At 34.6% G+C, this 13,172-nt stretch overlaps 1 protein-coding gene across 2 annotated transcripts in view; it reads right to left on the bottom strand.

Annotated features, from left to right (window-relative positions):
* The window catches only part of MTA3 (metastasis associated 1 family member 3), a 112,418-nt gene that overhangs the window by 18,873 nt on the left and 80,373 nt on the right, over positions 1-13,172 (bottom strand). For both annotated transcript variants that reach the window (XM_032443228.1, XM_015857527.2), the window contains exon 17: positions 6,740-6,771. In XM_032443228.1, coding sequence (XP_032299119.1) covers positions 6,740-6,771 — 32 coding nt within the window. The remainder of the gene's footprint in view (positions 1-6,739; positions 6,772-13,172) is intronic.

Below are 13,172 nucleotides of genomic sequence, written 5' to 3'. Positions count from 1 at the left end.
AACATCTCCTGATCATCTGTGCACACTGACATGTTTTAGCTAGAGAACTAAATGTTTTTTAAAGCTCACTTGTAAAAAGAGAAGCATGAATCAGTGTCATGAAGCAAGCAAGTCTGCAACAGAAACCTGTTGACTTTGGGATCAAATTCATTTTGCAAATTTTTCTGATCAAAAACCAGCATCCCAAGCAATTATTTGTTTTCTGATCCAAGTATTGCATTAATCCAATAAACAATAAAAAAAAAATCCACATATTTCTCACTTTACAGTGCCTTACTGCAACTGGCTTTACTTTAAATAACAATCACTGTACAGGACAAGAACACTGATACTGCTGTAAAAAATTAATAGATTTACATCATCTGGGCAGTAGCCACGGTTTTTAAGCTGACCCACTAGTCATTATATATATTCTAGAGCTGAGTGCAACAACTCTACCTTCATTTTAACACAGATTACATTAAAGATAAAATGGTACATTGATTCATCACTACATGTTTAGTTGGACTAAATAGTTTAGCAAGATTTAGAGACAGCAGGTGTTCACATCTAATGAGAAAATCTGCCTTCTGATATATGTGCAAGTAGAGTGCAAGTGTTCTCTGTACTGCCAGTAAGAAACATTTTGGAGGAAAATTCCATAATGAACACATTAATTCTTGAATTTAGAGTCTTGTTTGCTGTGCAACCAGTTATCCGCAGGATTAAGGAGTTGCTCTATTTGATAAAAATAGACATGTTAGACATACGAATTTGAAAGTTTTGCTTATTTTATCTCGCATGGATTCAACATCTTGTTCTCATAGGAAGAAGTGCAATTTATTGCTGAAATAAACCCCATTACTGATTGCATTTTTGTAATATTCATAAAACATGCCCAATTCTGCGCACTTGTGGGAGTAGCCTCTAATTATGGGGAGAAAGTCTGCAGTCCTTGAGAAAGGAAGGGGCTGCTAACATGTACAAAGGTTGGCAGAACACAGCCTAGAGCTCATCTCTTAAATCATGCCACAAAAATGTAACAGCCAAATATTGCACTTACATTTAATGAATTTCATTCCCACTATGCTGCAGTTTTTGACACATCCCAATCCAGACCACTTACTCCCTATAGTAGGACAAATCTTATTCATTTGAGGACAAATTCCAGCATTCTTTACTTTAGTGTAACTAACTGAACAATCTCTTCTAAGTTTTCTTAGATGCGATGCAACAAAAAAATGAGGAAAGCAACAATTTGCGTGAGTCACAGATAACTCTTCCTTTGAGCAAAATTATTTGCCATTGTCTTAGAGACAAAGAAGGTTTATGGTGAATTTAGTTGCTATTGCACAAGGAGACAAATGTTCCTTTGTAGGCCCTAAATTTTTCCAGGTTTTCATTCACTGCCTAGACTGCAGTTTGACGTTCACATTTTGTTCTGTTGGCTTTCTTGGGGAGAAACAAGCAATGAAAGTGCTGCTAGAAGTAATTCAGCTGTTATTTACAATAAACTCTGGATAAAATACATTAACTTTGGATAAAATTAAAAATCCAAAAGCTATTTAAGTGATGATGTCTTAGTGCACAAAATGGATACTGCTCAAAAACTGAGCAACAATTCATGCATAGAAAACGCAGCCATACAGCCCAGATGTATTGATTTCATACTATATTCAAAGTGATTATTTTTACCTGGCAGTGGGCAGTGCCATACGTTACAGAGGACCATTCAAGGGATTGAAGAGCAATTTATTTCTTTTTCCACTTACCCAGCCAGAAACAAGTTTAAGTTCTCATATGTAATGGTTAGTATCTTTTCCTTTCTAATATGCCACTGAATGTTTCTTTCACACAAGACAATCATAAACATGCAAAGTATGCTCAAGGAATCATACAACATACAGGAAGTGCACTTCCTACAGCAAAAACTTTGTAAAACATTTAAACTTTATAGAAAAATTATGCTTTTTTTTTAATTTTTTTTTTTTTTTTTAAATAATACTTTTTCCATGGTAAAGACAGATGTCAATTCTAGTTCTAAACTGTTTTGTTTCCATGTCTCAGAATTTAATTCTTACTCCAGGCAAGATATAGCATTACAGAAAATAATGCATTCGTTACAATATCCTCTCCTCTCTCTCACATCATAATAATTACTGTTTTTCCTTATATTTCTCTTTTCCATGAACCTTTCAATTTATTCTGAGAAATTAATTATGCTTTTCTTAAAGACCAGTCTGTGTGCAAGGGACCACATTATCTTTTATTTCCAGTTAATAGAAACAATTGAATTTCTCAAACAATTTTAAAGTAGAAAAATCAGTTCAATTAGTTCCTCTACAAATATATTTACCTCTGTGTATTAAAATGAGGTCTCAGTGAAACGGTCATACTGACATCAGTACCCAGAGCAAACAGACCTTTCATACTAAGCACTTAAATACTTTTTCCTTTTTTTTCTTCCTCTCAGCATACACAATTGTAGGATTATGGAAGCCTCAGGAATACTACTGGTACTATCACAGAAGCTGTACTCAATCAAATGCCATGCACATAGAACACTATGATAATTTAGTTGGAATGCTACTGTGTGCAACTAGCAGCAGCCATTTTGATTTTGAGTACTTACTTTACTAATAAGCCACACTGCCATTTTCAACAAAACCTCAGATATGTTGAATCCACACAACAGTGGGAAATCGCCGATCAGCAGAAGTCTGCCAGCTGCATGTTGGACAAATCTACCACTAAGGGATTACTTCCTCACACATTCTTCCCTATCTCAGTCTGAATATTCATTCATTCGGATGTCTTGTATCCCTAGAAGAAAACTGTTCTACACCCCAACGACACTATGAGAAAACTTCTGAGAGCAACTGGAAGAGAAACACAAAGCACAAGAAGGTGTGGTTTGGGCAAAGCCTCCTAGACGTAAACTGAAGATATAGACGTTGAGAGTCTGCCCATGAGTCACAATAAATAACTCCTTGAAACACATTTCTGAGTTTACGTGAGATGCAAAGAAAGGCACTTCCACACCACAGATTGGTGCTAGGCCCCATAGAGAAAAAGGTCCTGATCATGTATTGCCTCAGTGCATTAATAAATGAATGCACGGAAGATTTGGTGAGAAAACAAACTCTCACCAGTCAGCCTTATAACCCAAGCAGGGAACAAAAAATCCCCATCACAACTTTAAAGCAACATGGTGCAGTCAATGACGACTGAAGTTAGCACAGAGTAATCTAACAGTTTCACCTCCCAGGAAGGAGATCTCCATGCTGAGGACTCAGAAGTTCTCAGAGGCTTCTGAAAACAAATCATCTTCTGAAGTTATTCACCAAGTCTCCAATGAGGAGTTTATGGGATGATCATATGTTCATCACAACAGCTTCACAGTGCCATCTGTCCCCCTCTACAACATTTCTGCAGGGGTACCAATCTCTGGTATTTAATCCACACACAGGCAGGTATGCAGCTCCATTTTTGGCAGCTGCTCACAGGTGCTGCTAATCAGAACCCACCTGGCAGGGACATGACTTTCCCATTTGTGTACACATCTCTTCATTTCCTAATGAGCGCAAGTGAGACACCTCCAGTTCTCAGTGAATGCAATGATCTCTTTCACACAGAAGATACATAAAAAAGTGTTTGAAGTAAGCACAGGCACTATAAGTGTAATGTAAAAATTAATGAGGAATGGCTATGCTGGCTGTGACTGAAAGAATGTTTACCTGGATTATTGTAAAAATCCTAACTAGCTTTGCATTTTTCATATCTAACCCTCTTCTCATCCTGAAAGGACATTTTTCCATTGCCTAAAACAGTGGGTTTTCTTTGGTTGCTTGGGGTTTACACTTTTTCTCATACAAATTCTTTTTCTCAAACAAAATCCAACAGTAAAATAAGGACTCTAGACAGAGAAAAAAATCACTAGAAGAAATCACACATGCCCAATATGATTGGCAGTAATTCATATTAATTGCTTCAATTTACTTAATTGACCAAATTATACAGGGGTAGTATGTAAACCACATCTAGATATTGAGTTTAAATTAGGTATTGATTCTTTTTCCGTGCCACACCTAAGCAGTTCTTACCTGCTCGGGCATTCTCTCTCTCAATAGAATCGAGGTTTGGAGCTAGTTTAGTTTACTTATTCAGGGAGAGTTGACATGAATGCAAAAATTACAAAACGTGTTTATATGGACTCACTTTTGGCACAGAACTTCATTTAAGAAACCTGAAGGCTATTAAAAGTAATCAAAACAAGAGATCACATGCAAGAAATTAAACAAATAGTCTGTAGAAGTATTATTTTGTTCATTCTGATTGCCATTTAATCTTCAACAGAATGCCTAGACTGGAAGCAATTCTGAAAATCCTTTCCAAAGCAGCCAGGCTAAACTACTACCACATTGGTAGCATTTAACATAATTTACACAAAAGCTATACAACCTCTGAATAAACCACATCTTTAAATGCAGCATTTTGAAGTAAATACTTATTTATATAGATTAGTCAAATTAGTAACGAAAGACTACCCCAGCAATCTAGTCACAGAGTAACAAGAAGTCTGTTTTATACTTAAAATGGAGAAGCGCCTCATTTTCCTCACACACAAACACATCCTTAAGCAGTTTTCTAGGTATTTTATTTTTATGAACAGGAATCTGAAACAAACAATGGGGGACAATGATTGTATTTGAATGCAGAATTCTTGAGGTTTAAAAAATAAAGATAGATGTAGTGTTCTCAGAAAAGCTGTGTGCTCATTTCCATAGCAAAGTACGCTCTATTCCACACTGGCTTTGATTTAGACACGAATCTGAAGCTTCAGAGAAAAGATCAGATTTAATGTCTGACTTATGCTATTTTTCTCTCATTTTGTTTGATTAAATACTATGCCTAATTTTGTATCTGTTAGAAAATTAACTATAATCAGTCAGAAGAAGTGGACTTTATTTCAAAGTAATTTATTTATTGCAGTATTCAAAAACGGACATCAACAGTATTGCTTTACTATCTCTGTGTTGAATAGATGCCCTCATACTGTTTCTAAAGTGCTGAATAATATATTTTCTGGCTTCAGTGATATAATCTCTCATCTGAGTGGTGAGAAAGAAATTTTCCATTGCACATTCGGTTATTTTATTAGAGGAGAAGAGTGGGCACTCTCATAGCTTTTTGACACTACCTAATTAGTGTATTTATTTTTAATTGCACTTCTATTTATTTAAGTGCAATGGACAATTACAGCATATTGCTTTGGGTGCACAGCATTAGTCTGAGAGGTCTAAGCTTTCAGCAAAAAGGTCTGGGGAGGCCCAGAATGCAAGAACTCTGAGAAGTCAAGTTCTTTAAAAAACCTCTCTCTTACTGCTTCAAAAGTTTCACCATATTTTGAGTAAGGACACACTTGTATAGGAAAAGAACATTTCTTTGGTTAAGTTCTTACAGCTGTTTTGATACACTGTAAAAACGGGCTGTCAAAATATGTGTTACCTTTGGAGGAAAATTAGCAGGGAAAAAAAAAATTACAGGGAAATGAAGAATGTTTTTTCTTTTCAACAGCCTCAGCATTAACCTTTATCACTTTTTCTGACACCAATGCAAAATTTGAAAAATACTAAAAAATGTTTCAACATGTTGAAGCAGAGAAATTCCACTGATTAAACTTCTAATATGGAAACAAGTCTACTTAAACCCAATTAACCACAGCAAGGATTATATCACACCCAGCAGAAAAATGAAACGCCGCTTTTCAGATGTCTCCACTGCTCTGAATTTTTGTGGTCTGTAGTCTTAACCAATTTATTATCCATTAGCATTAGGCTATTAATGGTTATTGGTGATAAAGGCAATGAATTGCATTTACCCTCTCCTCTGTGCTGAACCAAGTTTCCATGTGGGAATTCACATGTCTCACAAATGCTGCACATGCCTAAGAGGTAACTGATTTCAACACACACTGAAAAATGTAGGAGTGACAACAAAGGCTCTAGTGACAGCATTTCTTTTTCAGGTTGTTTTAAAATGTCCGTGTGTGCCTCAAAAAAAACAGCCTTTTCCCAAAGCAGGTAGCCCTCACCCCAAATCGCTGCTAGATAGGCATGCTCCTAATCAGACCTCTCCTTCAACTTTTCTTCAGTCCTTATCTATCTTTTATTAGGAGGTTGAAAGAGAAAGAGACCGATAAAACATCTCATTCTATAAAAAATCCAGGACAGACACTAAATCAATGACATTTTTATGCACAAAACTTTTTAATCTAACTTTTTAGAAGTTTATCAGTCAGTTTAAGTGTTTCCCTGTTCCCGGAACACAAACTATCAAACTTAATCTTAAGTCAGAAACCAATCTTACAGGAACGTGATACATGACATTAATCAACATGTTTCCAACTTTAAACATTCTCTGACATGATATACACCTACAGCAAAAGAGATTTAATTGACTTTAATTTGACATAATAAAAAAAAAAAACAAAAAACCATCTCTTAAACTCACACTACCAGAATTGTAATTGGATATTCATTTATCTAAATTGCCAGCACTGCAATTTCTTATACTACTCAACCTCACATTTTCCCTAAGATTTCCCATGAAATGACTTATTTGAACACAACAGTGATACTGGACTTTATATGAAAACATGCTAACAAGCTGACTTATAATGCTACAATACCTAATTTGTGTTCAAAGGAAAAATCATTTATACAGATTGATCTATACCTAAAATTTCCTTTATGCTTACCATTATTGTTCTTGTAGAGTTGCTGGATGACTCTGGAAAACAGAAGAACCACAGTGCATTAGAGTACTGTACTCATAAAAACCTTATCTTCTTACATTTACCTGAAATATAAGATGTTTCTGCATAGCTACAACAAGGAACATATCAGAAATGCAGGGACTGGGAAGATGTCTCATGAAACAAACATGAGAATCATCACTGAAAACATATAGCTGATAAAAATATACTGTTACATGTACTCATTAATCTCTATTCTTGATTGTCCTTTTCTGCAAGAAAATGTAAAAATAGAACTAATTAATATTTCTCATCTCAAAATTTTTGTTCATGTTACTTTTAAACTGTGGCAATATTTTGTGTGAATGATCAACATTGTAGAAAAAAATACAAACAGAATCAAAATAATTCCATAACTATTCCCATTTTGAAAAGTTCTATGAAACTACATTGTCCTTTATACAAGAATTTTCACAGATTCTTAATTTAAATGGCAAAAGGAGATTGAGAAGTTTTAATTACTAACTCATATATGATAAAGTCAGTCAATAGAACACACATTTACATAATATTGTAATCATGACCAGGCCAATAGCCAACACTGATTTAATCCTGCTACTTAACTTACAGTAAATTTCCTTTGTTGTTGTTTTTACCATTCTCACTGGGGACAGAAGACTTGTCCTTTGTGGTGTTATAATACTACAGGTGTTGTATTACAACTGTGTTTTTTCTAGTAGAATAGAGTGAAGAAACTGTGATCTGCACAATTCATATCTTTACAGCAAAGTTTTTTTTTGTTATTACAAGTTTATTTACTGTTTTGACATTCCAGTCAAAAAACATTTCAGGAATGTTCCTGAGAAAACCCAGAGACTACATTCGCGGAAGGATAGAACTCTTGAGAAAGTACTCATTATTTTTACAAGCCCAACTTCCCAGAAACCAAACCAAACCAAAAGGAACAACAATAACACAACCTAAAAGAGCACAACTGCATTTCCTGAAGAGCAGAAAATCAGGTTAAAAAAAAAAGGGGGGGGGGAAGGTGTTCTTCTCTCTTGAAATACAAAGATGCATTTCAGAGCACCTCCACTCATCCACAAACAGACCAAATGAACTAACTTAAGCACATACTTTCTATATTCAGATACTCCAGAAATAAGAATATCTTCCCTCTTTTTCAGAGGTACTATCCTTTTGGCATAGATTTATATGCCTAATCCTATAATATCATGCTCAGTCATGATTCTATTACTAATGTTCCAAACTATCTTCTTTGAGAGAATTGGGGACTGCAACATGGAACAGCAGAATGAATGTGGAGGTTGTTAAAAGTATAACAATGTTTACACTCTTAATACACTGCCAACAGCTGTTGATTCTGGGATTTTAGCATTTTGATAACTTATTAATAACCAAGCAAAGAACTAAGGAAAGACCTGTTACACATGCAGACTTTACACTGTATAAGAAGCACATATTTTTAATATATATATATATATATATATTAATAGTTTAAAGTTTAGTTTAATAGTTTAAAGTGCTGGAGATACTGAAATATAATCTCAATTGTGAAACACCTTCTAGAAATACTTGAGTAGATTTATAAACAAAAAAGTTACTGAAAGATCTCTTTAAGAAGTAGATGTAGTCAAAAGCTACTATTTTTGCACAATTTAAACTCTTGCACACTGTTAACTAAATATTCTTTGAACTTGGAAAGAAATGGACAAGCTCACACAATTCTCACATTTTAAGATGCTTTACTGATAAAATATGGTGCTAACTACTAAGTTATTTGAAGTTTGCATATAATTCCCCAGTGACATATATTTTTTTCTCCCTTAGTCTTTTCTAACTAAGTAAGAAGCCACATCCTTAGCACCATGGGACAGGATGACTCTTTGTCTTCCAAGATCAAAATCTGAAATGCTAGAGAAAGAATACACACAAAAGAAAAGCAAAAGAGCACAGAAATATACAAATGTATCCAAAAAGCATCTTCCCCAGATGCAGGAACTTTCCAGTTAAACTGCTTAAGCAGTTTACAAAGGTGCCTTCTATATTACGTTATGCAATAAAATAGATCTTGCACTCTGCAATCATGGCTTATGATAAATAATCAATCCACTTGACAGCAATCATACACAGAATTACTAGGTACAAACTCCAGATCTCAAATCCAGCACATGTAATTTGTGAGGTAATGCTCCTAACCCTGTTAACCAACAGACAGAATAGTCTTCCTGCAATTTTAATTCTTTAAAACACTACCAGTGGAAAGTAACCAGAACCTAATTCCTGGAATGACCACCTGCGCTGTTTTGTAAGCTAATTTGATTAGAATGTTGTCCTAATTGTTAGTGTTCTTACAGCTGGTCTATTCTGCCAATTACAAAAGAGTGCATTATTGTAAAATAATGCCTATGCATTATCTATATGTATAAAAATAAATCCTCGTTCAAAAGCAGAAACTGTAGGCAGCTCAGGGGGCACATCCCTGTGGACTACTTTCAGCTCCCCCTGTGATCTCACTTAGCTTGCTCTTTCTATTCAACTGCTGCTTTCAGATTTTCCTTAGTCCTACAACATGGAAGTGATGTACAGGATGCTTAAAGTGAGGCATCAGGGTACGAACGCTAATCCATTATAAAGTTCTCAGAACTGAAAGTAAGTAAAGACGACTTACAAATCAAGCATTTCCTATCTTCATATAAATAAAAGCTCTGAGTCATATATAAAGAGTTGTGAATGACTCTTTCACAGTGCTCTGCTTGCCCAACAAATGGCAGTAACAATACAGAAATACACATATCTCTAGAGAGATCTACTTCCTGTGCTCACATTTCCATCAGTTTCAGAGCACATACTTGTTTTTTTTTACTGAAGTGTGATATGTAGCCAAGTATTTCAAAACTTTTACTAGTTATAGCAAAGATCAAAACTAGAACACACATTTCCACAGTAAATTTCAGAGTAAAAAAATCTGGTTGTAAAACAATAAATAGCATTCTGTCTCACTTTTCAGAAAAATGGGTACACAATTCAATATTAACTGCATGTTTTGTTTCAGCACGGGAGGAACTGTTACAGAAGATTCACACAATGGCTTATCGCATCTCATCTCTTCCCTTTCAGTTTGAAATGACTGTTACATAAAATGAAGTTTAAAACAATTTAGGTAAGCATATAGTTTATTAATGTGAAGTATATTCAGGAAAAAAAAATATGGTCTTATTTTAAAATGAATGGAATATCTGATGTTTTTTAATACGCATTCCATGGTTGTAATCTGCTCCCTCTGTAGAACTTCTCAATCATTACAAAAACTAATATTGTGATAACAAAGAAAGCAGACACCAGAGTGAAAGGACATCTCTCTCTGCTGAGAAATTCAATCCAACAGTGAAAATACCTTCTTCTTCTAACAGAACTTCACACAAGGTTATATGAAATAAATTCCAAGGAAACACATGTTAATGTTTTTTATTTTTTTTTCAGTTTCAGGAAAATCTTGAGCAAGAAAGACTTCAGATTCTCTGTTTGTCAGTTAGGCAGCTTATAGTTTCATGTACTTGATAAAGGAGTCTCAATTTCCCAAAGGAAAAACAAAAAACAAACAAACAAAAAACCCCAAACAAGCAGGAGTGAAATATAAGCTTTCTTTCCTTGTTTATCTCTTCAATAGCCAAAAATATTAACAATAAACAGAGTGAGAGAGTCTGACCAAAATAGCACCTAGGTGAGAAGGTACAATTTTTTGAGTTCTTTCTCACATTGCCAATTGCTTGTGTCACTTTCTTATCTTGCTACGATAGAGATGCATGGGTTCCTACAAAAATGGGCCAATAAAATTGCTTTCCCGTTCTTAGATACAGCTGAATCCTTCAGTAATTTATTCCCTGAGGAACTGAAGTATGGCTGTTGAAAGAATCCTCTTGAAGTTATCAAGACATCTCAGGCTGAAATACAGCACTGAAGGTCTTGAAAGAGGAAATTGGGATCATAGTTGTTGATTAAAATCTCTTCAGCTATTAACAACTGATTCTTCTACTTCTGCCCATGAGTAATGAAATTGGTATCACTGGGTACAGAATAATCTCTACACTTCATCAGTGACTGTATCATGTTGGACATCCTGTAGATATTCTTGATTCTGATGCATTTAAAAGCAAGAAAACAGCTGCCAAACGACAGAGATTACATTAATGTAAAATAACTTTACCTGATCTTTCCAAATACTATATGGAAAATCATCATTACTCATCCTTCCAAAACAACAGCCTGATGTGAAAGTTGGATGCACTGTTGCACACAGTTAAGCAGCTTCTGAGTGAAAGTAATCATTTGGAATCATGTCAGACATAGTAATTTAAAGATCAGACTCAAAATATCTACAAAGCACTTCGTAGTCACATCTAAGTCTTATAATTATCAACTCCAGTCATAAGATAGGATACAAGCAACATTCTGCAATGCTGTGATCTTCTGAAGATATAAATTTCCCCATTTGAAAGAGACTGCCTTCACTACTGAAAACCATTTAAACATCTCATGCTGATTTCCTTTACAGCAGCAATGGAAATTCTGTATCTCAGAGTAGTTAAAAGCACCAGCATGCATATTACATGAAAAACCGCCAAAACGCTGTGTATTTTTTGCAGAATAGAAAATAACCTCTCTAATAGTTTTCTCTGCACCCTACAGAATGCAACATTTCCTTTTATTTGAAAACAGATGGAACCCCCCCCCCCCCCCCGCAAATTTTCTAAGATCATTCAGAAAAATTCTCCCTCCTACAGGAGAGAACACAGCTAGAATATCTTTAACTGTGAAGATAAAAACAGCCTCTGATCACAACCTTTCTTCTGAAAACACTAACAGTCCATTATAACAGCCATAGCACTATAAATGACACTTACACAGTGTCATTATATTCAGGTATATGTATTACTTGTGGATGAATAGAACTAGAACTATGTCTCAGCCATCCACATGTGACTGATCATTAGATCTTTAAGCATAAGCCTCCTTATTTCCAAAAAGAGATAAATGATCTCTCTCATTTAGCAAGGAATAATGGTCAAAAAATGACACATTCCCTCATCTGTATCAGTTGTACCAGTTTTTTGCTGGAGAGTCATACATGGGACAAGAAAGAGAATGTTGTACTGCATTGGCCATACTGAAGCCAACATAAGACTTCCCTTCAAAATAGTAATCATATTCTCATTCAGTCGTAACTTACTTAAAAGCATTAAACCAAATATTACTGGTTTTTCCTCAGTCTTCTTCGCTCTCACAGATTTGTTAGTAAGAAATCCTGTCAAAATACAGCACGCAACTCGCCTGAGGAATACAATTGACTTGAAATACATTACTCTAAATATATATTTACAAGGGTCTAAGTGACATTTACTTAAATAATGTAAATCATTGTATATCTTAAATAAACATATTTCTATGGCTTAAAAATATCTTTCAATACTGAAGCTCAGAAATGAGCTCACTTGTACTCATTTCTGTGTCCTCATATCATCAAAGCATGAATTGAGAGACAGAATACATCACCATCTCATAGTGGGCTTTCTGAAATCTGTTAATTGATGCAATGTCATAAAACCAGAAACAATCAATAGTATTTTGGAAACAAAAAAGCCAAGAGGACCACAACCACTACTGAAAAAAGGAGATTAGGATGATCCAAGTGACCACAGCCAGCAATGATCCTAAATAAAAACTATGGTTAAGGCTGATATGTGGCAGAAGATGATAATGCAAGTGATTTTAGGCTGAAGAATCTGCTAAGAAAAACTTGAGGATATGTCAACAAAAGCATAAGTTTTGGCCAATAACTAAATTTAGTGCTTATTCAACTTCTGTTTGAAGTTAGTAGAACAAAGTAGTCTAATGAAAACTACATTTCCATGATCACTGTTGTATCACATCCAGTGTGTCAGAAATTGTTTTGCAGTTTGCACCGACTACACTTTGCAAGCTTTTAACTAAAGAAAAAAGTAGTACAAAATCCAAAATAGCCATTCTTACATGAACAAAATACACTTTCCAGATTTCTATTACCTTGGATATATGCTTCCTTTATGTTTTAATAGAAAATAGATAAGTAGAAATAATTATTTCCTAAAGCAACAATTTACAGTTCTCAATAGTAATTTTTCAAATTAGATGCTATTGTGTACAAATTGCCTTAACACAGTTATGTATTTGATACAAATGAATCAATGTAGCTAATAACAAGCTTTATAAATACTTTATGTTGAAGAGAACATTCAGAATAGATAGAAAAAAATGTTATGAAGCTCAGCTCTTTAAAGGATATCATCATAATAATGTTTACCTTGAACTTATTGCTATACCTTTCTTTGCTGTGGAAAAATCTTTATTTCCAGGTGAAATTCATTCTTTGGTCAAA

This window comes from Coturnix japonica, chromosome 3, assembly GCF_001577835.2.
Source record: "Coturnix japonica isolate 7356 chromosome 3, Coturnix japonica 2.1, whole genome shotgun sequence".
Taxonomy (NCBI): Eukaryota; Metazoa; Chordata; class Aves; order Galliformes; family Phasianidae; genus Coturnix; species Coturnix japonica.
This window is presented reverse-complemented; position numbering and strand designations above follow the sequence as displayed.